At 37.4% G+C, this 27,793-nt stretch overlaps 2 protein-coding genes across 5 annotated transcripts; one reads left to right on the top strand and one right to left on the bottom strand.

Moving 5' to 3' along the window:
- Window positions 1-1,189: 1,189 nt before the first annotated feature.
- LOC111873598 (ATP-dependent RNA helicase vasa) lies at window positions 1,190-17,570 on the bottom strand. Of its 3 annotated transcripts, none has more exons than XM_023868440.2 (12): window positions 17,113-17,568; window positions 15,247-15,291; window positions 14,372-14,588; window positions 12,176-12,309; window positions 9,799-9,984; window positions 8,573-8,794; window positions 7,358-7,534; window positions 6,126-6,321; window positions 5,846-6,043; window positions 5,000-5,172; window positions 2,721-2,822; window positions 1,190-1,814 (listed from the first exon to the last, which is right to left on the bottom strand). In XM_023868440.2, exons 2-12 carry the CDS (start codon window positions 15,283-15,285, stop codon window positions 1,716-1,718), a joined length of 1,743 nt encoding a protein of 580 aa, XP_023724208.1. In that variant the 5' UTR covers window positions 15,286-15,291; window positions 17,113-17,568; the 3' UTR covers window positions 1,190-1,715. The 3 variants fall into 3 exon arrangements, with proteins under 3 accessions (XP_023724208.1, XP_023724209.1, XP_033611016.1); XM_033755125.1 differs by lacking the exon at window positions 1,190-1,814 and adding an exon at window positions 3,969-4,001 and having other exon boundaries at window positions 2,781-2,822; window positions 17,113-17,570; XM_023868441.1 differs by lacking the exons at window positions 12,176-12,309; window positions 15,247-15,291; window positions 17,113-17,568 and having other exon boundaries at window positions 14,372-14,482.
- A 453-nt stretch (window positions 17,571-18,023) lies between these two features.
- Window positions 18,024-27,107, top strand: LOC111873600. Of its 2 annotated transcripts, none has more exons than XM_023868444.2 (6): window positions 18,024-18,397; window positions 20,171-20,351; window positions 23,087-23,282; window positions 25,569-26,077; window positions 26,172-26,277; window positions 26,719-27,107. In XM_023868444.2, the coding sequence occupies exons 1-6, from the start codon at window positions 18,351-18,353 to the stop codon at window positions 26,937-26,939; spliced, it is 1,260 nt and encodes a 419-aa protein (XP_023724212.1). In that variant the 5' UTR covers window positions 18,024-18,350; the 3' UTR covers window positions 26,940-27,107. The 2 variants fall into 2 exon arrangements, with proteins under 2 accessions (XP_023724212.1, XP_023724213.1); XM_023868445.2 differs by lacking the exon at window positions 18,024-18,397 and adding an exon at window positions 18,628-18,858.
- Window positions 27,108-27,793: the final 686 nt, after the last annotated feature.

Genomic DNA, 27,793 nt, shown 5'->3' on the forward strand with positions numbered 1-27,793 from the left:
GTAGTTTCAGCAAATATGGTAAAAATAGGTAAAGTTTTCCCTTTGGTTAATTAATTAAGCACCACACAGTGAAGATATGTGGAGGAGAGGTATAGCTCCACCATTCTTGACCTTGGCACTAGATGGAGAAAAGTATTCAGCTTAATGCCCTGGCTACTTTACTTCTGGGGCAAGAGCTCCTAGTACCCATCAGATAGTCAGCTGGGTGGGCTCCAGGGCTAGTCTGGATGTGATGGAGAAGAGAAAAATCTCTTGCCCCTACCAGGAATCAAACTCCAGCTTTTCAGCCCATAGCCTGTCACTATACGCTACAAAACAAACTTTGTCAACTTGACAGCTATAACAGTCTGCAGAGAATTTTACGTCAGACACCAAAGAAACACCAAGACTACAATTAATATTTTGCTGGACATTATCCATCATCTTGTCTATTCTAAAAACAGTCTAATTTCTATTAAAAACACAACGTTTCGGGAACTGGATTCTGTCCCTGTCTTCAGGTAAAACCTACTCAGTTGGGTCCAATAGACAGAGCTAGCCCCTATCTCCGGACAACTATGCCAATTTCCGAAGGGATTCATAAAAGAAGCACAACTTAATCCATCTGTGAGAGCTAAGCGATATTGAAGCTATCATAATTTGAGGCTTAGCACCAGAGAAAGAAATCATACCGGGAGAGAAGCAATACTCCTTGTGGTATACAAGCACAGCAAAATTATCTGTGGGAGCTAAGAAATATTGAAGATATCATAAGACTCCTTATAAATTGTACTATAGCTATTGTTTTGACATTACTACTATATACACCATTTTGTAATCTTCCCTTATTAATAAAAACCCACATATTATTATGATTTCAAATGCAACAAATAGGTGGAACCTTCTTAATAAACAATTCCTATATGTTACAACATTTTCTCCCCACTGCAGTGACCCACACTTTGACGTGAAATTACAGTTTCACTGAATATGCACAGAGCAACAACAAATTTCTTTTTAGGGCAAATGTGAGGTTTGCAATGCTGACTTAAGCACAGGTAGGCCTCACTATCACTTGCCTATCTGTAACTATAAACAACTCTGCCAGACAATGACAGAATGGTAAGCCTTTCACTTACATACATAGTAGTATGTACATGTGTGTGAAATGTAATTTAAATTTATATTTTCATCAACCAAACACATGAAATTTCATATAACAGTTTTATTTACTGGAATTTAAAACTGTTTTGATCAAATGCAGATACAATACTAAATGAGAACTGAACAAAATATTTTGTTAAATAAAAGAACAATCATCAACTAAGGAATATGCTACCTGCAGAAGTGGTTAAAGTGGTAATGTATATTGCACACTGTGCCTGCTAAGCTATATATCCACCACAAAACAGGCCATTAACATACCATGAATTTTGAGTATAACAAGCTTTATCCATGCATATTCAAATATTCTCTTATGATTTAATATGCACTTCATCACAGCCGCAGCAATAAACACTATGGGTAAAACCTACCCAGTCAGAAAATTAAACTTCTTGCTTTACAAATAAATTTGTAACATAAACATCAATGGAAGTGACAGTGTCACCTTAACTAACACACAACTTGTATTAACATAAACATCAATGGAACAGTAAATATCAATGTTAACTAGAATATAACTTTGTACTAATACAAAACACAGCCAAGTTTGAAATTTTCTTATAGCTTCTCCCTCAGTTCCACTTTTCCTCGGGTTCAAGAGGCTCGGGATGTCTATGACTACTCCCTGAGCCATCTCCCAGAAAGCTAGGTGGTTCGTCATCAGTGTCAAACTATGAACAAATGCAATAAAACAAAATGAGGATACTTTACATAGCTTAAACCTTTCGCTTAATGTTTGAATTATGGGCTTCTGCATTACCAACCATGTAATCTCGTAGGCAGTTTCCAACATTTCAGAGAAAACTGTTTGTGGCCCAGATGTCCAAGTGCTGCATTCTTTCAAAATGAATATCATTACTTCCAAGTTAAAATACGGCCACTAGCCCTGTATTACTGGAAGATGTAATATCCTCTATTCATGGACAATAAACTGTTCCTACAAATCAAATCCTTCCACCAATCCCAAAGAACCATGAGATTAAAAATCCCTTGTTCCCCATTAACAAATGTAAAGCACTTGGTCCTTTTTATGTTACAAACTGTTCAGTATTGAACATAATAAATTTTGGATAAGCATTTCACTAATGTCTCAAACTATGTAACTCCATGGAGTTATGCCAGATATGCTTCAATCCTATCCATGTTGCACAAAAATTTACTTAAATTCGCAAGTTCTGTTAATTTTTTTGGTCAAAATTTCATATTTATGTTTCTTAGTGATGTAAGTCCAATATAGTAAAGAACCATTCCTGACATCTACATTCAGAGGAACTGAAATAACGGGAAGGTAAGTGAATGGCAGTTTGCATACGAGATGATGCGGAAGATCATGGAATACAAAGGCAAGGACACAAAATGGGAAATCTCAAATGCAGAATATACCATATATGAGATGGGAAGAACCAATTAGGTTTGTCTAGTGATAAGGCTGTAGGCTCTACAAGATATGCTGGGTTCACATCTCAAAATGGACATCCAAAAACCCATTATGGGGCATTATTCATTGCTAGGATATTATTAAAGTTTGTGAAAATGCTTGATCAGCTACAAGATGGCAAAACTGTAAACCACTTTACCTTTCTGACATCGTTCCCTCCAAAACGAAAAAACTGAAACTGGGATGAACATAATTTGCTAGATGCACTCTCCTTCAGCCAGGGTGGAATGCTTTGATCTGCCTGCAGCAAATCACACAATGTTAACCGATCATGTAGCTTCATTAACAGTGATTTTATTAATTTATATTATGCTTAGCACAATCACTTCTGTGCTTCTCTTCTATCAATCCCACACGGTTTCCTTAATGAAACAGTGAATAAACCCCTGGGAGTTAAGGATGAAGTGGAGACACACATATACTTAAGAGAGCAGAGCAACTGTGGGCAAAGATACAGCAGCAGCATTAGGGGAAGGATGCCACAGACTAATATATAAGACACATCCTGGAAGAGGCAAAAAAAAAAAAAAAATATAGTTATCCCTTAATGGGCCGTGGAGGCCCATAGGGTTGTGAGATGTTGAGGTTCCCACATTATCTAGACAATCAGCTCATAGATGGGAGTGAGGTTGTCAGCCTTACACACTGGCTGCCCTTTACCCCAAAGAATATTCCTGGTACTCATTTCTGTTAGAGGCTGAGTCAACACCAGGGCCATGGTGCAGCTGGAAGGATTATGTTAATTGAAAAAATCCACCTGATCGAGATTTGATCCTGCGTCCTTCTGGCTTGCAGCATACAGCCTCAATCAACTACACTACTGCGTGGCCCTGGTATCATTCAAACATAAGGTAAAGTTATTCCTGTGCTTAATTAATTAAGCAACATGCCATGGAGATGTGTATGTGAGTGGGAGTACTTATTCACCTCAGCATTTGATGGAGGTGAGTAATCAGCTTCACACAGTAGCTGCTTTACCCCCACTGTATACAGCACTGGGTGGAACTCAGAGCCAGTCTGGATGCTGTGAAGCAGAGAAAAACCCTTGCCCCTGCTGGGAATAGAACCCTGGCCATCCAGCCCATAGCCTGCCATTATACAGATTGAGTTATCTTGGCTCCATGGCATCATTCACACACAGAGACCACTTTCCACAAAAACAGGTATTGAAGACAAGACCAACTGAACCTATTCAACAATACTTTTAAAAAAGAAATCTTGATGAAACAACATATGGAATTTTATTAAATATTTTTCATTCCATCTTCAGTTTTCCTAGCCCACAATTATGATAAATAGTAGGAAATAAAACGTCTAATTACCCCCAGAACTTACAACACTGCCCCAAAGTTCTACATCGCATAATCATAGCCGGTAACATACATACACAGCAGCCTCCCCGTTAAGCAGATGGCAAGACCTGACAAAAACGAAACGGAAAGTTACAAGATATAAAATACTGTACAGAAATGTATAAGAGTACTAAAGACAAAAGTATAAAATATTGTACACATATGATGTCAAATCCAATAAACCACATACAATTAATTCTTGGATCACAGTGTAACCATAACTAGGAAACATTCGATGCTATGCAACGACTCAATAAGGTATACATGGAAGCAGTTAAGTACAATGCAAAAACAGAATAGTAAAACCAGGTGTTATGTTATTGTGTTGTACTGAACTGCTTCCATGGGTACCCTATTATTGAGTGGTTTCATAGCAGTGAATGTTTCCTAGCTACGGTTGCAACTATGGTGTCTGAAGTTGTGTCTCTGCAACATTTGATTCAATGTGGGCGGATCCCACAACAGCGTTCTTGAGAAGGTGATAAAGGTTTAGCTTGTCAGAAAGTTCCTGAAGGCTCATTACTAACAGCCTGAATAAACCACACATATATAATACCTGTTCATAACATATTCGACACAAAATTATAAAGACTGCATAATAAAGAACTGTGAACTACAGCTCACCCAATGATGAAACTATGCCATCTCGTACCTTACTCCATGAAGTATGCAGTATGCAAAGTGAAAGAAACCTACTACATATATTACATCATGAAGTAGGGCAAATGGATGTCAATCTCCACATTCATTCCACTTTGGCACTACATGGAGACAAGTTTCACACTCTGGTCACTCACTCCAGTACAGGCAATAAGTCGTCTAACCCATGGATGCAAGAAGAAACATAATTTGCAGCAATTTCATATTAAGAATGCTATTTTCTGGGATGTGGCGCTGTGCAGATCTTGTGTAAACCGGCGTTTTAGAGGAACATATCGCTTCCATTTTCAGGGTAGAAAAATCCGTGAGCAAGGAATCAGCATGAGCAGGTGGCTGCAGACTGAGTATGCTAAAAATAACCAGCAAATGAATAAAACTATAATATCACAATATTCAATTTCCTTACCTGCTGAAGGATCTTCAAAAGATCTCTGGCCAAGGCCCCATCAACTTCTGGATCATAAAAGCTTGTGGCCTTACCACGATTGCCAACACGTCCTGTTCTTCCAATACGATGTACATACTCATCAATGCTCTTGGGCAGATCATAATTCACAACATGAGAGACATTTTTAATATCTGAAATGAGAGCAATGTTCGAAATTTCATCCAGCAATGCATGTTAATGCATGATATATCCTATCTTCCAAGAAAACTTCTGATTTTGCACCATTTATAGTCCTGACGACAATTTTATCATTTGAAAATATTGTCGCGCTCCGCCAGGAACCTGGAATGTATACTTCCATGGAAACACAATACCAATGGGCCGTTGCCTTAAGCAACAAATGCGTTTCCCTGGAGATGAAGGGACAACAAAAGGTTCATTGTATAACAGTGGCTGAGACAAAAGGCTCATAGATGGTGCGCTCTATTCCGTCCAAAAGCAGGTTATATAAGACTCCAGCTTCAACAAGAGTTCAGTCTTCAGCTTGCAGTTTGTAGCTGACCTTAGAAGAAGCCAGTCTTCAGGAAACTCCAAGGGAACAGAAGACTTCACTGAGATTAGCGGTGCAAGAAGTAACTGTAACAGTGTCATAAGAAACATCTGACAACAGTATAAGTGGATGATAATTGTACTTGGAAGTGTGGAAAAGATTAGCCAATAAACTTATTCGCTAAATCCGAGACCTGCATGAATTGATTTGTCACGTTACATGGACAACAGGTGACGATATGTTCTACCTATAAAGCACATATGTGCTGTTTTCAGTAAGTGACTAACAGTTAACAGCTAATTTCTGAGAATTACCGAGCCCTCGTGCAGCGACGGGAGTTGCCACCAGCACTCGCATGTGACCAGTTTTGAAGTCACAAAGAGCAGTCTCTCGTTCTCGCTGCAGACGATCTCCATGTATACTTGTTGTGGGAACATTGTTATCACACAGATATGAGGCTATGAAGTCGGCTGTACGCTTCATTTCCACGAACACCAATATCTTCTCACCATCTGTACAAATATCATACCACAGTATAATTTACTGTATACACTATTTTAATTAAGAAAGCAAGGTCTAACCTAAGCTACCAACCATCTTGGAAGAGGAGTTCTAGCAGCTTAGGACGTTTCTGAAACTTCGTCACCATGTGGACATGCTGCTCCACATCTGAACATGCACCTCCTACAATGCCAACTCCCAAAAAGAGGTAGTTATGCAAAAATTTTCTAGCCAAATGTTGAATGTCTTCTGGAAATGTTGCAGAAAACATGCAAGTCTGTCGTTCTTCCTAGAATCAGATTAAAATTACCACATTAAAGACACTCCCTACTCCATCAGACAGCAGGAAATATGCTGTTAGAATACACTACTTATGCTATGTGGCTAAGTTTCAAGTGCAATAAAATTAGTCATCTATAGTGTTTATCCATAAGCTTTTTGATGTTACAGTACAACACTGAAGTTCTTTAATATATAAAAGCCGATATGAACTGACCACTTGTCAATATTTTGTTGATCTTAGCTGTTTGCCATAGACTGAGGGAGTGGGGGGAGGAGTAGAAGAAAGAAGGGCAGCAATGCCAGAGTTACTTTATTTGGCTGCAGTGTAAATGAAACAAGGCACACCTATTTAACGCTGCCCTTACAATATAACAAACAAGAGTTGATCAAAGTTTTTCTTTTGTGGGTGACTTTATGATGCCTTCAGCATCACACGCTATACAACTTCAAACAGTGGGATGATGGATGAATTGGAAAGGATTTGGAAGGATGGGGTCATGGCCTAATTGAGGAACTATTCTTGCATTTGCCTGAAAGGACTGAGAAAAAAAAAACATGAAAACCTCAGTCATAACAGCCACTGTCCTGGCCAAAAGTCAAACTGCTATGCCAACCTCTTTGGTGTGTGCACAGAAAGAATAACCCAAACTTACACCAGTACTGCACAGTTGCAAAATGTCACCAGATGCTTCTTTCTCAAGCCTGATCAAAATTACTGAGATTAAAAATTGTTCAGTATAGTACTTTGTGTGTCTTTCTTCAAGTCATAATTTAATAAACTGCCAACTATTCTCTCATTTGTGTTCTGGTCTCCTGAGCAACCTCACATACATGAAAAATACTTCCCTCATATGTACAATTCTGCTTTGTTTTCACCTGTTTATTACAGTGTAACATCACAACCATACAACCTCATTATCATAAAGTCTTGACCTCTTGGATCGGTGAAAAGAGTACTAAAACATTTACTGGCTGTATATGCAACATAAACTAATGCAAAAGTTAAATGAAACATTCTGGAGCGAGTATAATGTAAATCTCACTTTTGGAACCATGGTGGGATGTTCCATTATTTCCTCAATACTGCGTAAGAAGCCCATATCCAACATACGGTCACCTTCATCAAGGACCATAAAGCGTACAGATGAGAGCGTAATTCGGCCTTTGCTCAAAAAGTCAATCAGTCGGCCTGGCGTAGCAACAAGGATGTGACAGCCTCTCTGAAATGGAAACACAGTCATCATATAGAATACTATAATATAGGTCCACAGAGCCGAAGAAGTGACGTAATGAAACAATGAGGTAAGGGTAATACTATGCCAGTGATAAATTAAGTGCCATGGCATGAAAAGGCATGGGAGACTTCGGCACAAGATGGAGGTGAGTTCAGCTTCAAGCCACAGCTGCTTTCCCCTGCGGAAAGTGCCCCTGATACACATAAATAGGAGGCTCAGTGAGTCCCAAAGCTGTCTGGACATGATGGAGAGAGAAAAATCTCTTGCCCCTGCCAATAAACAAACAACAACAATTTTTAAAAAAGGAGAGAGAAAATGCATCTCTAATTACAGACCAATATCCATATTGACTTCATTCTCAAAAGTCTTTGAAAAAGTTATGTATAATAGACTATTTGAACACTTAAATTCTAACAACATATTAGTCAAAGAGAAATTTGGATTTAGGAAAGACCTAACAACAGAAAAAGCAACCTATGAACTAACTAACGATATTTTAAGTGCTCTCAATGACAGATTAATTGTGGGAGGGATTTTCTGTGATCTAGCAAAAGCTTTCGATTGTGTTAATCATGATATCTTACTATCGAAATTAAATTTCTATGGAATAACTGGCAAAGCTAATGAATGGATCAAATCATACCTCAAAAACAGGTATCAAAGAGTTGAAATAAATAATAAAANATTCAACTCAATTCAACAGCCATCCAGCCCATAACCCACAGCCACAGCTGCTTCTCAGACACATTACAGGGCATGCAGAATACCAGAAAGTAATAAACATTTGAACAGGTTACTTTATACTAAAGTATTCCATTTTGCTGTTAAAACTGTATGAATAAGGTATAGGGAACATTGCACTACTTTACTAAATATCCTTGAATGGGAGAAGTTTCCAGATAAAGGCGGTCTCCATTTAATCCCACACTTTGGACATGTTCTACTACACAGTACTAACACTTGCAAACACTTTAGACAGATCAGTTACAAACAAGTTATCCCTTCATTCAGAGATTCGCTTACCATAATTTGTTGGGCCTGGTGGTAGGCAGGAATCCCACCATAAACCACTACAGTTTTCACAGTTGATCCATATGCAAATTTCCTTGCTTCACTATATATCTGAAGTGCTAACTCCCTGGTGGGTGACATGATTACAACATGTGGCTCACAATGATGTCCTGATATTATCAAATCTCTTGGATCACTGAGCAATGCGTCGATCACTGGAAGCAAGAAGGCAGCCTGCAAAAAAGTACAAGGTATCTTTCACACATTACAATCTGAAGTAATAAGAAAGTAAACATAAAGTAATTCTGAACACATAGCAACTCTTCCACACCATTCAGAAGACGACAAAATAAATTTCAATCACAACAGTAAAAGGAATATTTAAATCACAAAACGACATTACAGAACAGAGTGATTCAACACAACACAAAACGGTAATTTATAGAATATATTTTAAACCAATTTTTAACATTTAAAAGATCCTTACAAAAAATAATCCAAGCAACAGATATGAAATTACTGGGAAGCGCTAAAGAAAAACAAGATGTACAATCAGACATGAAAATTTTGGAGAGGAAATTGAAATTTGAGGTTTGTAACAGAATTAGAAGAGAAATTATTACATTGGTTTGGTCATGTAAAAAATGGATAGCAAAAGGACACTGAGAACGGCATAATAATTAAAATTTAAAGGAAAATAACCTATGGAACGACCCAGGGCAAGATGGTTCAGCCAGGTACTACACCAAGAAGAGAGGATAGACCTGGCTACAAATTGAAAAGAGAAATTTGTGGGAAGATAGATGAGACTGGAAATTTACTGTTCACCGGCCTGTATAAATAGAAAGGATGCTAGAACATGGAGTAAATTATATGGAATAAATTAGGATAGACTATGGCATTATCAAGGTACATATAAAAGATTACACTATAACATCAAATACAATAATTTTTTCTCATTTATGGTTTTCTCACTTCCTAGAACTATCTTGGGTACAGGTGCTTTACATCAGAATCATTATGGAATCTAACATAAAAAACACGATAACCTCCAATCCTGTATGCTTAGCATGCTGCATAAGTTGAAAGTGATAATTAACAGTCTGAGCAAAGAGTAACTCTGTACCTAAGATAGTCTGCTAGCTCAGAGACGGAATGAGAAAAGTTATGAAATGCTGGTATTCTGTGTGTACATAAAATTATAAGTAACATCGTTTCTATTTCGCAAACACACATACCGTTTTTCCGGACCCTGTCTGGGCACAAGCCATCAGATCTCGTCCACTCATTATTATTGGAAGAGCATATTTCTGCACTGGTGTTGGTTTCAAGTACCCAGATTTCTTTATATTGTTTAGGACAAATGGGCAGAGCCCTGCATATACAAAAGAGTCTATGGGCTGAGGAACATTTTCACCAGTAACCTGAACATAACAAAGACATAATAATTGTTAGAAATAAATGTGCATTTATGCCTTGAGTTCTGAAATGTTAAAATGAAAAAGTTGACCAATCAAAATCAATCTTCAAATCTTCTGTGTGTGCACACACATCCACAGAGAGAGACAGAGAGAAACCAAAGTTTCATTACAAATACAGTACTGCAGCGTCACAGTGTGAGAGACAATTTGGTTCCATAATCACAATTACTTGAAAAGCTACATCATACAAAACAGTTTTACTACATGTTTAGGCCTTTCAGCCATCATCATGAGTTAACACAATTTGTTTTCACCATCGGCTTATGTGTTGTTTCCCCTGCATTGGTGAATGCTTTTATTTCAAAATAATTTTCTAGTTGCTGTATACTAACGTAAAGCTCTATGTAGTCTCTCTGTTAAAACTGATATAATTAAAAATATTAAAATGTTAATATTATGATGTTAAATTGGTACAACTGTACCATTTCACAAGAAGGGCGATAAAACTGACTGTAGTAATTATCATGGGATATCACTGCCTTCAACTTCATACAAAATTTTATCCAATATCCTTCTCTCAAGGCTAAGTCCATATATAGAGTGTTCCAGGAGGAAAGGTCAATATTCTGTGAGGTCACAGTATCAACCATTCTAAGCAAAAAATTGTACATGTGCATGTGTCCTAATCCAAACGGGTTTCGAGATAGAGCTATTTCACTGTACAGTTCCAAAATTGTTGACAAGATAGAGCTATTACTTACTGTTTCTAATACCAGTATTTATTGTTCAAGTGACAAAGTTGGTACAGTTTACCTAGTATAATACATTTTAGAAAATTCCGCCATCAACATCAATGCACTTTGCAAATTGTGTGAAGACATGGTATGTTGCTCGTCTGAGTGCACCTTGATGTCCTTTTATAAGGGTGATAACATCCATTGTGTTAGTTCGGAAACCATTCAGAATAGGGAACGTACATATACACTTTTTTGTTCAGAATTAACATTATTATGACCTCCAAGAATACTGGCCTTTCCTCCTGGGACATCCTGTATAGATGAAATTATTGGGGATCAGAAGTGTGGGATTTGACATGACAGATCAACTACCGATCAGATCTTTGGCATTCACCAGATACTTGAAAAAAACTGGGGGGTACAATGAGAAAGTACATTAGCTATTCATAGACTTCAATAAAGCCTGTTATTCAGTCAGGAAGTATTGTACAATATTCACATAGAGTTTGGGGTACCTGCTTAATATGTGTTCAAACAAAACACATAGTGAAGTCTGTAGAGGTAAACATTTGTCTGTTATTTTCATATCCTGAATGGTATAAAACAAGGAGATGCTTTATCGCCACTGCTTTTCAACTTTGCTTTAAAATATGCCATTAGGAAGGTCTAGCAAAACCAGGTGGGACTGAAATTAAATGAGACACATCAGCTGCTGATCTATGCTGATGATATGGATCTACTGGGTGATAATATAGATACAATAAAGAAAAACACAGAAACTTTTAATGATGCTAGTAAGGGAGTAGGCCTAAAAGAAAACACAAAGAGAACTAAGTATATGTTGCAGTCTCATCACCAGAATGCAGGGAGAAATCATAACATAAAGATAGTTAAGAGATGTTCAGGTATTTAGGAATAACAATAACAAATCAAAACTTGATTCAGGAGGAAATTAAGAGGAGACTGAATTTGGGTAATGCTAGCTACCATTCAGTCCAGAATCTTTTGTCTTCTCGTCTGCTGTCTAAAAACATAAAAAGTAGAATATATAAAACTATAATTCTACCTGTTGTTTTGTATGAGTGTGAAACTTGGTCTCTGACATCAAGGGAGGAAACCAATACCACAAAAACACAATTCATAAACTAATTCACATACTTGAATAATTTAGAATAGAGAGTGGGGGAGTATTTACAGCTATACAATTGCCCGTTCTTTAACAGTATTGTTAAAGCATTTGATTACATGGTGTTTTACCACTAGCTGAAACATTCTTTTCAATACTACTATCTCTACTGCCGTCTGCAATAAGAAAAACAAAAATATGACAGTACTTTCTTACATTTCAGAACTGCATTTTGACAAACTCAGTTTTAACAGTTAAAAAATGCAGCTAAAACTATCACATTAACATGTATCAGAATACAAAATGCTACAAACAATATATTATTACATACCTTGACTTTAATATTATTATATTTATCAAAATTGATACCAGAACTTATTCCACTGCCAAAAATAGTCTCTTCATCATCAGCTGGTTCTGGAGGAATGTAGTGGTCTCGGAGTTTTGGTGGACCATCTCTATTTTCTACAAAGAATAACAAATGATCTGGGAAAATGAAGTAGGGACTCCATGCAAGAATTTACATATTTGGGAAAAGTGAACTTGTAAAGAATGGGAACTTATGCAGAGAGGATAGAAGAGAAGCCACAATCAAGAAAGAAGAAAACCCAAGAAGGCACTATTTGAAAATTAAGGTTGTGTTAGCATTCTGTACATGTTTAAAAAGTCACTGAAACAGAAATCTGCAGTTCATGATGTTATATTGGAGCATCCTGTTGCGCTGCATAGATCTGACTTTGCATTTTGCTTTTATGCCATCTATGTGCAACATCAGTTACTATACAACTATAGAGAGAATGACCATGATGGCCAACTGCCACACAACAAAATGCTGCCCCAGTAAAGACATTCAAGGCAGCCACAGCCAACAAAGAAAACAAAACTGTAAGTAACATCATATATACAGTAACACATATGTACCTTAAAATAAAGTTCTAACATAACACATCATATATTTCAGAGAAGGCAAACACGTGCCACTCAAAAAAAAGAAAACTCCATGGCCTGTAGTCTGCAAGCGAACTATACCGACCAAGCGACCACCGCTTGTTGGCAAAGTTAATGCCAACTTTAGCGGATAGAGGGGGTCACATGGTCGGCGCAATGGATCCCCACAGCCGTTAATCTTGGTTTTCTAGACCACTCAAGGACACCTAAATAAAAAACCAGATGGTTAATCCACATATCCAGATATAATCTGAGGCCCCTACATAAGAGAAAGAAAAACAGCACTGAAGTGGACATCAGATTCCTGAACCACAACAACCTGTACACCTGAAGATGGCTGGTTAGAAGAAAGAAAAACAAACGAACCGTAACCAACGTTGCACAAAGATGGCATAAAAGCAAAACACAAAGTCAGATAGGGCTGCAGGACATATAGAGTGAGGTGAGAGAAAAAAGGATCATTCTTCCATTTTGCACAATCAATGGATCATTTCTTGTGCACTCTGATGAATCAGCAATGGCAAAAAGAGAGTGCAAACTCTTTTTGGTATTCATGGAAGGCTTCCGTTAGAATTCCTTTGTGTAAAACATGCATTGTGTTTACATTCTGGTATCAGGCATTTTCACTTGAATCTTACATAAAGTGTGCTTCCACTGTAAAGAGTCTAGAGCAAATTTCAGAGAAGTTTCCTGGAGGTTGAATTCCCTATAGAAACAATATTGAGAATCTTCTAAATAAAATAAGAACAACTGGCTGTGTTGACAGGAAACCAAAACAACACATTAACAGAAAAAAAGCCATATAAAACCCAAAGCTCAACTTCAATATTTGCCTGATAAGCATCTCAGGTGTTATCAAAAGCAATCATGAGAGCTGCTACAAAGTTACTGAAACTATGGCCTAACAAAACTAGTTGTGTACTCTCTGCAGCCACAGTGTCCACCAGCCAGGCTCCACTTCTTTAATTTCTTTCTTATTTTGTGGGGTGCGATGAGACTGAGTACTACTTGGTATATCAGCCATTAATTCGTCTATTTTTCCATCCCCAAATGATATGAGTATGGAGCATTTGGTGGAATGAGAACTGGCTGGAAAATTCACTTCTATAATTGGTATGATCAGTGAGTTCATGATGGCTATTGTACACACATATTTCTGTCTTAAATTCAACTTATTATCGAGTCATCCTTCTTCCTCACTACAGGTTTCAGATGCATATGGTCATCTTCAGGTATTGTCTATCTTGCTAAAAATTGTTGCATTGTATGTCAAAATTATGTATCGCATCATAATAGCTATACACAGAAACCACTTAACATAAGTAGTCTAGCAGCATGACAAAACCTACAGCCAATAGTGTACATATAATAAAACTGACACCACTGTATCAACATCCTTACAAACTGCACAAATAACACACATAACACCCACACTGCAAAGGGAGTGTAGTGCAGATAAACCCAAAACAAGACATACTCAAACAAATATCTTTTAAACAAATGGACAAAGACAACAGTGAAAATAATTTAATCGCAACATCCACAATTACTGTGACCTCAGCGCCACTTCCTTCATTACCTGAAGTACCATCATGCCTACCACGCCCTCCTCTACTGTGACCTCCTACTCGTCCTGAAATGTCACTGCTCCATTGGCTAATCCCTGAGAACTCTGGAATGTCATCATCTTTGCCAACATCAGGTACATACATATAGCCATCTGAGACACTGACATTCCGAGCAGTTTTTCCTAGACCTCGTCCAACTTGTCTACGGAATCCTTCAGCAGACTTAATCTGAAATTACAAGTGGACTGTACATGACAACTATAACCATGATGAGGAGCGAAAGAAAATAACTTCATATGTGGATCCCAAAAATGAGTTAAATGCTTGATGCTCTCAGAAGAACCTCATTATGAAACTTGAGGCCAGGAGCAATACAGCAACCTGGCTCCTTGACAGGTTCACATCCATTTCTGTGAATTTCAATAAAACAAATAAAGACTACAAATATTATATTTCTGGACCTTATCCATTGTCCACAAACATTTGTATTAATGTACCATTGTCACAGATTGTTAGATCTTATTTAAATAAAGACAAACTGGTCTTATTACCAGTACAGGTACAATAGGACACATGTAAGCAGACGTGCCGAGGGGACCTAATATTGATTCCACCTCACACTATATGAAATCTATCTATTGTAATCTACTGTAAACCATTTTAAGTATTGCAACTTTATTCTCTTATTGTAATCAGCCAATGTACAGTAACTGACTTGTCCTATATCATGTAACAATGATCTATAGAGATGAAATAAATAAATAAATTGTAACCAGCATGAAAGCAATTTGTTCTGCTAGCTGAATTACACTATTATATAGTAAAGTACTGGTCTTCCTAACTGCCATAAAACTATATCATAATGAAAAGTTAAAAGCTGTCTTACCACAGTTTGTGATTCACCATCATGCCATTCACTTGTCATTCTGATCTGCAAGCAAAACAACATAACTTGAAAGAATGTACAAAGCAAAATCTGAAATTGATTTTAATGTGACTGAAGATTTCAAACTGGTGCAAGGTACATAAACACAAGAGTGAACTTGTTTAGTAGGTGCAGATTAATTTTTCCCTCCTCACTATGGCAAAAAATGACACAAATATAAAGGAATTTAGGTTGCAGGAACTTCCACAAGAAACTTCAAGAATTTTCAACAGATAGAAATGTTATGTATTTGCATGTGGTTCAGAGAGCTTTCGTTTTCTGACACATCATATTAACACACTGTTTGCCGCTACAGGATGGGCAATGGGTTTCTCTTTTTTTGCATAATTACATCATGTCATTAAACTGAGAAATAAATTTTACTTTATCCTTAGAGAATGTCCTGCTATTTTCATCTTCCTTTAGATGTAGCTGTTAAAATATCTGGTTTACAAGCTACACCAATACCTGAAAAATGTGAAGGTGAAAGAGTAAAATATGTGAATTTGAATATTCACACTTGTGCCTTCTTGACAAGAAACTGACATAAAACTACTTCAGTCCAGTATGTATCTTGACAAAAGCAAAAAGGGCATAGCCCATAATGTAGTACATAAAAATTATTCCCATCAGTGATCATTTAATGAAAGTCTCCCTTATCAAACCTAAAAATGATATATAGGACGCATATTAGGTCCCAGACACACATGACCTTAACATATGACACTGTTTATCGCTTTAATAAGAAAAGTATAATTATATAACTTCAAATGCACATTGGTATAGCTGTAAACGTAAAATAAAAAAAAAAAGATGTCTAACAACATAAGCAAAACATGTCTGTAAACAACAATTTCAAAATTTTAATTTACTGAAATAAAAATCTTCAGGATTTTGGGGATAATAAACCATTCAGTGTAACAAATTTAACAGAACAGATTAAATTAAATGTACAGCCTTATATGCTTCAGCCCCTTGAGGCCATCTTCAGAGGCATGACAGTTAAAGGACATTAGCTTTACACTTGTACACAGATCTAAAAATGTGGTTCACAGTTATACTATTTTCATAAAAAATATTTCTTAAACGTTTTTACAGGAAAAGTATAGTTCATTAGGCCTTCTTCATAAGAATTTATTATAACATTTTTCACTATAAAAAAGGTTCATTTCACTCTGCAGTTCGATAATAATGTATTTTATGTATTCATTTACAAGCCATCTGATGAGAGTCAGTGGCACCAAAACATATAGAGACTGAATGAGACAACAAAACTGATTAAACCATTCATACTTGTACTGTTTTAATCAATTTTATTCGAATTAATTTACTTCATTGTAATACTGATAGCTCGAATATCTCGATTTTATAACACAACAAGATGCAATGAATAATAAAAAATAATAATAAAGAGCACTGTTATTTGTTATTCCCAATTATGGAACAGTCTCCTTTTCATAGAATTTATTAGCTCCCCCTCCATTATAACTTGTACTTGCACTCTGGTGATGAAACTTAGTTTCTCTGCATATATTTCATGACCAACCTCCTTCATAAAATCTAATAGACCTTCCATGTTTCATGGAATATATTTTCAGACAACACATTAACATTACTGACATAAGCCAGAAGTTAGTTTTTCTGATTCAATTTCAGTCCCTCTGCATTTTCTCAGGCTTTCCTAATGGAACATCCCGAAGAAAACTTGAAAGGCGGTGAAAATAAAGCATCTCATTTCAGAACACTCAGCAGAAGTACAAATACTGACCATTAGTGCGACTGAATTAAAAAGCATAAAATGCCACAGTATAAAACTAATTCATTTACCTGAATATTATTCCATGGGAACAATGGTTAATACTGACAATCAACACACACTCATCAAATCACACCAAACGTCAGATATAACAAAACTCCTGTTTCAAAAGTGAAGGAAGTATACCCATAACGCTATGCGAGACACGGTTCCCGCCCACCATACACCGTGTTTACCATGGACATTGCGTGAAAATATCACCCAATAGCAACTATCTGTGAACGCTATTGCCACGGATCAACTGTTGTTGTCCCCACAAAATGTGGAAGTCGTCGGACGCGTCGGACTACCAACACCCAAACGAAAACACCCGTCTGCGTAATGTGAAACGATGTGAAAGATTGTTGCTACGCAAACCTAACGAACCTAACATTGTTCAATCCGACCCGATCCGACCTGCCCCAATGAAGACGGAAGTAAGCAAACCGCACAGATCGACTATAACCTGACTTAACATTGAAAGCCTCAAATCTTACATGACTTAACATTGCTCAATTTCAGAATGTTCTCCACCTATGAGGAGGAACGTGCGCAGTTGTGTACATCACAAACCGCACAAACCAAACTTACCCTAACATTGCTCTCTCACGCAGTTGTCATAGGCGTCATAGGTTTGCAAAATTCGGTTTTGAAAGGGCGAGGGGAGGTTTATTTATTTATTTCATATCATATCCATGGATCATTGTACATGATATAGTACAAGTCAAATACTTTACAATACAATAAGTAATAATAATAATAGTAATAATAATAATAATAATAATACAATATATAACACAATGATATAATAGTATACAAAGATAATAAAATTATGATTCGAATGATATATATCCTGGGTGGTTATGGTTATGGAGAGTTTGATGGAATGAAGATTGGCAGGGGAAACCGAAGTACTCGGAGAAAACCTGCCCCAGTGCCACTTTGTCCATCACAAATCCCACTGGACCAGACCGCCTCGGTGGGAAGCCAGCGACTAACCGCTTAAGCTGTGGCACGGCCTTAGAGATAATATTGTCTGGTATGTTGCTTCACTGTAGTTTATGGTCCTGGTCTCTGTAGTGCTGGTGAAGCTTCTTGAAGTCTGCATATCTCCAGAGTAGCCTGTTCCGGTAAATCTCCACTGTGTTAGCGTGGTTGCTGTTGCGGTTGAGTGTTGCACGAAGTTCATTGCTACAGGTGTCCAACTCGCGAGTTCTCTCGCCCATTGTGTTTTTATTATTGGTTATGAATTGATAATGATGGCTGTTGGATGGCCTTGAATGACATAACGTTCATGCCGAGTTTCGTGAAAATTAGGCAAGTGGTTCAAAAATGTGCTTTAGGGTGCTATGAAAGTTACTGACTGGGGGACTTCTTCCAGGGGGTGTAAACGAATTTAGTCGAAAAAAAAAACATTCACAGAAATCACGTGGAGCTAATATTAGAGATGTTAAACGATATTCGTTTGTAGGGTTTAAATTATACTGTTGGTACTCCAAGCTGAGTATATAGTAATTTGTATGTTTGTATGCTTTGTATGTCCTCATGTTGGTACTCCATGACCCTCAAAATTGGCGGAATGAATTCATTTTATTGACATGTGTTGCTGCACTCAGTTAAGTTCTTTTGCAAACGCTTTTGTTGTTTGGATGTGTAACGTAATGTAATTCCGTGTTTTTTTAAATCTCTACAGCACGCAAATCAGACGGGTCAATGTAATATATTTTTGTGGAGCGGGTAGAACTTTCTGGCTGGCACACTGCTTCTGCAGAATTAAGGTTTGTTGGAGAACATATAAAGTACAAAGCGAAACCATGGACACAAGGATTTTTAGTGTCAGAAGTACTATAGACTGTAAAGTTCTTATTGTTTTTATGTTAACAAATTCCAATAAATTTATCCCATGTCGATATATGTTAGACACGTCAGAATGTTTTCAGTGGTAGATAGATCCAGTGCGGTTTCGACACAATTTGGTGCTGTTTATATTCGTGAAGAAAAATTATATTACTTTGATGACAATCAGAAAGATGTAGTTGTCAGATCCAATCTTGGCCGCATCGGGAGCCTTGAACGTTTATAACTTTTGTTTCTTTGAAAGTATAAAAAATTCACCTCTTGCAATTATTTGTGTATGCGGACATCAGCGTTAAGGACCGCAACTTTTCTCAAGTAAAAGGGACTGAAAATATGTGATCCAGAGTCTGTAATACATTTAACCCATCTATAGCACTGGTTCTACTAGCATGTAAATTTCTTAGTGTGTGTGTCATTTTACTACTCAATAATTAAATATTAGAAACAGATAAAATTTTGTAGGATTTGAGGTTGTCACAGCAGTGGTTATGAAGAGTTCTGTCATCTGGGATACAATGCCATGTAGTCCGTTGAAAGACGCCCACATTTCAGAGGCTTTTCTTGCTACGTGTTTCACACTGGTTTCTTGCTTGACCTATTCTTTGACCCTGAAGTTGGGGGCAGCATGTTTTTCCAAAACATTGGTTGACTGCTTCATATTTATATCTTATAAAGTTGTTTTGAAATGTCTTTACATATGTGACCAATATCAGTGAGACTCTCAGTGAATGGAAGGCTTGAATCTGTCCTCAAAACATCTTTCACTTTTCTTGTGTAACATGCTTATGAGAGGAGAAATTAGGAGGTATCAGTTGTATTCCATAGAGATATAGATTGCATGTGTCCTATTTTATTAGGATGTTGAACAAATCAGTGTACATATGAACAATAAGCATGTCATTGACAAACAAATGGAACATAGTGATACATTAAATTTTACAAAGATAGAAACAAGAAATTCCTTATAAGTATTATAGTTCTATGCTTCATTAACAATGCTGTTAAAGTTTATGAATCATCTTGACTGGTAGATGAGTTAGTTTATGTGCACTTCAAACATTGCTGTATAGTACGTGACACGAGCTCTATTAGTCTGCTCTGTTTTGCTAAATTTGGTGTAGTGGGAGGGTTAACCTGCCTCTCTAAGCACAAATATACATTGCCATTACTCTGTACTTTTTTATTGTATGTCCAAGTTGAAGTTAATTGTACATATTCTTTTTGGTTGTGCAGTTCTGACAAGAATATGGATCTAGATGTAACATTTTCAAGTGCGGAAAGTGATCTTATTATGCTGCTGGACAAGAACTGTGAGGAAGTCGAACAGCTGGCTTTGGAAACAGTGGCTAGAATGGATATGCCAATTTTAAACTCTCTCCGGGAGCTAACGAAAGGAGACTGTTGGCAGATTTTGGTAAATTTTGTAATAAGGTTTCTTAATAAGCTCCAGAGCAGCCATCTTGTATTGCCACTAACTCCTTCACCTTTTTTATGTAAAATTTAGATATTTTCTTCTTCACATTGTTGGTTGGAAGAAACGTGTTTTTGTCATGACCATTGTCTAAAATCATTGTCCTGCTCTGCATTGCAATATTTGAATGATATGGTTAAAATAAAGAGGAATGTAAATATAAAGTTATTTTGATGATGGCATGAAAAATTTCTTACAACTCTTTTACCTTCTTCTTGGTTTCAAAGTAGCTCTAACTTGGGGCCCAACAGGCTAGGTTATCTTTCATATCCTGTTCATCAGGAGATGGAAATAGACTCCATTCTGAAAGGCAGTGTTTTTAACAAACTCAGATGAAAAATAATAATTTTAGGCACCTGACTTAATGAAGTGACATTTGTTGACACTAGAATAAATGGCACGGTGAAGAAACTGTGGCAGTACCAGCCCAGTGCATGTGTTCATGGAGGACGTACTGCATATTGCTTCATATATGCCTGAAGATGACCTAAACAAGGGTTGAAACATGGAGCACTAACATCTGCAACAAGAAATGAATGTTGATATTGTAGTATCTAGTTCATTTCAATCTCAATAATTTGTTGTGTTTACTGTCCCATTTATATATATTGTCGCATGCCGGAAATCCGGAAGGCATTCTTCCATGGAAATGCAATAACAGTAGGCTGTTGCTTAGGAATACCTTAAGCAACAAACGCGTTTCCCCAGAGATAAAAGGNATAAACCACACATATATAATACCTGTTCATAACATATTCGACACAAAATTATAAAGACTGCATAATAAAGAACTGTGAACTACAGCTCACCCAATGATGAAACTATGCCATCTCGTACCTTACTCCATGAAGTATGCAGTATGCAAAGTGAAAGAAACCTACTACATATATTACATCATGAAGTAGGGCAAATGGATGTCAATCTCCACATTCATTCCACTTTGGCACTACATGGAGACAAGTTTCACACTCTGGTCACTCACTCCAGTACAGGCAATAAGTCGTCTAACCCATGGATGCAAGAAGAAACATAATTTGCAGCAATTTCATATTAAGAATGCTATTTTCTGGGATGTGGCGCTGTGCAGATCTTGTGTAAACCGGCGTTTTAGAGGAACATATCGCTTCCATTTTCAGGGTAGAAAAATCCGTGAGCAAGGAATCAGCATGAGCAGGTGGCTGCAGACTGAGTATGCTAAAAATAACCAGCAAATGAATAAAACTATAATATCACAATATTCAATTTCCTTACCTGCTGAAGGATCTTCAAAAGATCTCTGGCCAAGGCCCCATCAACTTCTGGATCATAAAAGCTTGTGGCCTTACCACGATTGCCAACACGTCCTGTTCTTCCAATACGATGTACATACTCATCAATGCTCTTGGGCAGATCATAATTCACAACATGAGAGACATTTTTAATATCTGAAATGAGAGCAATGTTCGAAATTTCATCCAGCAATGCATGTTAATGCATGATATATCCTATCTTCCAAGAAAACTTCTGATTTTGCACCATTTATAGTCCTGACGACAATTTTATCATTTGAAAATATTGTCGCGCTCCGCCAGGAACCTGGAATGTATACTTCCATGGAAACACAATACCAATGGGCCGTTGCCTTAAGCAACAAATGCGTTTCCCTGGAGATGAAGGGACAACAAAAGGTTCATTGTATAACAGTGGCTGAGACAAAAGGCTCATAGATGGTGCGCTCTATTCCGTCCAAAAGCAGGTTATATAAGACTCCAGCTTCAACAAGAGTTCAGTCTTCAGCTTGCAGTTTGTAGCTGACCTTAGAAGAAGCCAGTCTTCAGGAAACTCCAAGGGAACAGAAAACTTCACTGAGATTAGCGGTGCAAGAAGTAACTGTAACAGTGACATTTGTTGACACTAGAATAAATGGCACGGTGAAGAAACTGTGGCAGTACCAGCCCAGTGCATGTGTTCATGGAGGACGTACTGCATATTGCTTCATATATGCCTGAAGATGACCTAAACAAGGGTTGAAACATGGAGCACTAACATCTGCAACAAGAAATGAATGTTGATATTGTAGTATCTAGTTCATTTCAATCTCAATAATTTGTTGTGTTTACTGTCCCATTTATATATATTGTCGCATGCCGGAAATCCGGAAGGCATTCTTCCATGGAAATGCAATAACAGTAGGCTGTTGCTTAGGAATACCTTAAGCAACAAACGCGTTTCCCCAGAGATAAAAGGACAACAGAGGTTTCATTGCATGACAGCGGCCAAGCCCAAAAGCTCCTACATGGTTTGCTATATTCCATCTGAGACCAGGTTATAAAAGTCCAGCTTCAAAGGGACCAGACAGTTGAGTTGAATTGAGTTGACAGTTGAGTTCTAGAAGTTACCGAGAACAGTTCAGTTTGCATTCGACTATGGTAAAAGCAGTAATTATGATACTGAGTGATAATAGTTGTACTCGCTAATATAAAAGTGAGCGTTCAATAAACATATTCGCCATATCCAAGACCTGCATGAATTTATTTGTCTCATTACATAGGCAACACGTGACAATATTTTTTCTTGACTGTATACAGTATGTGTGGAAACTGCATGAGCAAATTCTTAAGATTTTCAGCATGGTTGTAAAATTGTTTTGCTTTTGATTCTTTGTAATTTTTAATGCTTTGTGTTTTGATTTTGAGCAGGAAAAACATCAGGATATTTTCAGCATAGTAGAGCAGGCATTGGTGTTAAGTGGTCTGACAGATTACATAACTTGTGCAGCCCAGAATGAACTGTTTCATACATTCCGTAAAAAAGCTGATCGTCGTGGTCTCCAAGCAATTTTCATACACCTTAGCAGGAAGTGGGTGAGATTCTTTGACAAACTGGGACCATATGGTAAGTTGGTATCATTATATCCAAAATAATGCAATTACAAATAATTTATGATCATTTGTCCTTACTAGACTTAGCATTCCTCACAACTGTTTACTAGCCAGCAGAAGGGAAGTCCAGATACGGGGATGGCGTCTCTCAGCTTCCAGAGTGGCTGAATATTGCATTTCCTCAGTATTCGATAAGACTGCAACAAGTCGAACACCTAATACTTGAAAGGAATAGCAGAAGGAGGTGGTGGAGACAGAATTTTATATTAATTTCTATGAGTTACGCAACTCAATGCCTGTGATGGCTTTAATATTCACTCTCTAGTGTTTCCTTGGCCTTCCTTCTCTCTTTACCATTCAGGTTTGTAATCCATCCCATTTTACTTATGTTTCAACTTCATTTCTGTCACCATTATTTGGTAGAAGATGATGTGTTGCCTGCCTGAGTCACAGAGCTATGTTACCTGTGTCAAAGCTACTGTCAGACAAGTCAAAAGTGAGTGTCTACTGGACTGAGTGTGTCCCTAGTAGGTTTAAAGACCTGATGATGACAGCCCCACAATCAAACTGTACAGTGAATGTGTATTTGTCAGAGGTCAGAATCTACAAATTATCTACAAATTTATGTAATAACATGTTTGCTCTCATAAGCATGCTTGAGCGTTTACAGGACCAAACGAACATAGAGGTGTTTTTCGCTTAAGACTCTGATTTGACAGGGTCAGCAGTTTGTTACAATGGAAACACTATGAACAAGTAGTTTCCTCCTTTGTCACTAGATGATTCATGTAGCTGTATTCTGTAATTTCTTTGTCTTACGCAGATTGTTTGCTATTCACTTCTTTCCCATGAAATACTGCCATCTGCTGGTATACTCGTACAGTTGACAGCGGCTGGCCTGGGAGGTGAGCCAGTCATAGGATGGTTGGGAGTGAATGTGTTAATAGTATTCTTGTAATGGTATAAGAATTGGTTGTGTGTCTGTCTGCCTGGATGGTTGCTCATCGTCCAGGCAGTGAAATTTGAAATTTGCAGGTATTACTGAATGCCATCCAATACTGATGCAGTGGGATTCCTTCAGTAATTCTAAATGAGGTTTCACATATTTGTGAGTGTTCTAAATAAGATGGAGTCCCCACTTAATTTTCTTCTGAGGAGGTTCAACTGTATACAGTGAGAGATGTGTAGAGTGAAGAGTACTTTTCATGAGGTTGTAAAAGGATAGGTCTTATGCTGATGGATAAGTGAAAGAGAGAATTAGATATTTAGTGCATAATCTGCCAAATTTCCACGTGATGTGCATGCAAGAAAGCAAAGGGAGTGTCAGAATTTGAACCTCCAATATTAATGAGAACATACGTTGATAGAAAAAAAAATTAATTTATTTTCAAGTTCATTGATTTTTTGAAGCTTGAAATAAACAAACTAACTGCCAGATCAATACTGCTATCTCCCCCCTCCCAGTGAAAAAATGCGTACAGAATATTATTGAAAAATATCAGGGTCAAAAGAGATCACTAGGGGAACCTACTTTTTGATTTGAGGATACCACTGAAATGGATCTTGGAGAAATTGGATGTGGACTCTGTTAATCTGGTTTCAGATATATTCAGGTGGTAGGTTTTTTGAAATACAGTAATGAACCACTGGGTTCCATAAAAGACCCTAGCCCATGTCATCCCCCCCCCCCCGTCTTGAGGCGGGTTGAGACTGAGTCCCGGGTATATAGGCCATGAATGACCCATTGTACCAGTCCCAGATGATAGACAAGAGAAGTGATACATTTGGTGGAATGATAATTGGCAGGGAAGAACCAAACGACTTGGAAAATCTTTCCCCGCTGCTTCTTATTTCCATCATAAATCCCACATGAAGTAGCATGTGATAAAACCTGGGCCACCACACTTAGCCCCCTGAGCTATGGCACAGTCTTCCAAGATTTGTTAACTTTTCATACCAAGAAGGACAGTCCTAAATGCTGCATGTTAAAAGTTACATATCTATCTATTCCTAACGAAATGCTGCATTTCACATCAGTTTCTTAATCAGACGGTTGGCAGGACTCCATGGATGGGCGATCAGCCGGATGGAAGGCTGTACCCACACAGGACAACACAAACAGCATAAAAGCAGACAGACATCCATGCCTTTAGTGGGATTCGAACCAAAGATCCCAGTGTTTGGGCTGGCGAAGATATTTCATGACTTAGACTATGTGGCCAATGTGATTGGCAAAAGGTACATATACATCTAACTATTTTTCTCATTGCATGTCAACATTATTTCACTCTTGTTTCAGATCTGACATGTTCCCAGCTGAAGAGTGTACTATTTTTATTAAGGCAGTCCTTACAGAGACTTCCTGAAACATATCAGAGGTCCTTCTTCTCATGTGCTTTAGCAATGGGGGAATCCTCCCTTAAAAAAGCAGAGGAGCCACCACAGTATTACCCAGTGACATTTATTGGTGTAAAGGCAACACAGTGTGCAAAGCAAGTGACATCAGTGCATAAAGCTGACACTGAGATACAAAACTATTGTAATGATACAGTTGTGTGTCAGAAAACAGCGGCGGCCACAAATAGAACCAGTGAAGAGAAGAACTGTTGTGTGAAACCCAAAGATCTGAGACCTGCAGCCAGTAAAGCTACTACATCTGCACCAAGGCGTAAGCTCAGTTCTATTCAACAGTCAGTAACAGCTGCCAGGCTGATAGAATCAACAAAAGGACCTGTAAAGTCAGCACACCAAAAGACACAGATTAAGTACAAGTCTGATATAACAAAATACATGGTTAAAGCTCAGAAGGTAATGTTGATTTGATAGGTGTGTAAATTTGCATGTACTTGAAGATGGTTTTATCCTGTTTTCATTTAATTGTAAATGTATTGTTTCTTTTTAGGACAAACTTAATGACACAGAGATGGCTGAATGTTCTGAAAGTTTAAATGACCCATTGAATGAAGGTAAAGAAAACCAGAAAATGTTGGCTGTATCTTCACCAGCAGGTATGTCAATATACTATGTCCAAAATTTTGAACAGACTGAAGCGTGTGAAGACCTCAGTAACCCATTAATGCTCAAACCAATTGTTAACATTCAGTTCCATACAGACTGGCTGTGAGAGTCATAATATTGGATTATTTTGAAATTTCAGTATGTTATTCACACCACTGTTTTTTCTTAAAAATATTTTACTGAGGTATAAGTTTTTGAAGAAAATGTCTTGCAGAATTTCAGATCATTCAAGTCATAGTAAAAGGTAAAGTTGTCCCTGTGCTTAACTAATTAAGCACTACGCCATGAAGGCGTATGGGGGAGTGGATGTATCATTTTTATGTATATTTTGACTGATTGCATTGTTTATTTTTATTGTGCTATCAATATTTGATGTAGAATTTCATCTGTTCTCATTGCAGGTTTTATAACCTTGTTTTCTTCCCTTATAGGTAGTAACTTGGACAGCATACTGAAGGAGCAGGTTACACATGCCACTCCTACAGGAAAATCTTACGTGGTTATTGATGTGGATTCTCCCACAAAGAAAATGCGAGTAGAAGAAAGGAAAGCGACAAATGCATTTGAACTCATGATGGAACAGTCAAGATCCTGCAATAGACAAGGCGTGAAACGGAGATCTTTGTTTCAACATGTAAACAAGGCTGTGTAAAAACTGATCCTGTGGCATCATTAACAGGATCTTTCTCTTCAGTTTTGTGGTACTGTCATGCTGAGATATGGTCTCAGGGTTGAAACACTGCACCAGCAGATATGCCTAAATATTTTGAAGCCTCATTATAATGCAGATGCATTTCTAAATAAAATATAATTTATTAAACTGAAACATTTATTCTTTTACAATCCTCAATGTCACACCTCTCTTCAGCTTAGTATCTGCTTTCCCTAATTTAATTGCTGTTGGCTTTGATCCAGTTTTCTGTTAGCGGAAAGGAGTAATTTCCTATGGCATATTTCTTTGAATAATGTTTACTTGTATACATACACTCGTGTAGTGAACATAATAGTACAACAGAAGGAGAAGTAGATATCTGCCTGTTTTACAATGTGGGCACTGATGAATAGAAACTGGACAAAGCAAAATATGATCTTAGACATGCAACATTTCTTGTGGTGTGCACTTTCCAGCATAGAATGTGCTAATCCAAGGGCTGCCATCAAGTGAAAACTACCACCGTAAGCTCTTTAATCTGCACTACAGAAGGTATATCACAGACTGAAAATGGAGTAAATGTCTTACTATATCCAGACAAAACTGGTGTAAACTGCAAAATTCATTACATTAATTTCTTATTTACATGCAGTATATTTATTAAGAAAAATTCCAGAGTCAGTTATATTTTGATATGCATTTCATCTAGAATTTAAAAAAAAAAAAGGTAAAGCTATCCCTGTAACAGGCCATGGAGGCCCATAGGGTTGTGATTGTCAGCCTTATGCACCAGCTGCCCTTTACCCCCAGGAAGATTCCTGGTACTCATTTCTGTTAAGAGGCTCAGTCAACCC

The sequence above is a fragment of the Cryptotermes secundus genome, unplaced genomic scaffold, assembly GCF_002891405.2.
Source record: "Cryptotermes secundus unplaced genomic scaffold, Csec_1.0 scaffold644, whole genome shotgun sequence".
Lineage (NCBI taxonomy): Eukaryota > Metazoa > Arthropoda > Insecta > Blattodea > Kalotermitidae > Cryptotermes > Cryptotermes secundus.

Coding starts and splice junctions, on each gene's coding strand:
- LOC111873600 (XM_023868444.2), top strand. CDS start 18,351: ATGGCCTTGAATGACATAACGTTCATGCCGAGTTTCGTGAAAATTAG. Junction 23,283..25,568: donor TGACAAACTGGGACCATATG/GTAAGTTGGTAT, acceptor CTCTTGTTTCAG/ATCTGACATGTTCCCAGCTG. Junction 26,078..26,171: donor ACATGGTTAAAGCTCAGAAG/GTAATGTTGATT, acceptor GTTTCTTTTTAG/GACAAACTTAATGACACAGA.
- LOC111873598 (XM_023868440.2), bottom strand. CDS start 15,285: ATGACAAGTGAATGGCATGATGGTGAATCACAAACTGTG. Junction 9,985..12,175: donor ATAATAATATTAAAGTCAAG/GTATGTAATAAT, acceptor TGTTATGTTCAG/GTTACTGGTGAAAATGTTCC. Junction 6,322..7,357: donor ATCCCACCATGGTTCCAAAA/GTGAGATTTACA, acceptor ATCTGATTCTAG/GAAGAACGACAGACTTGCAT.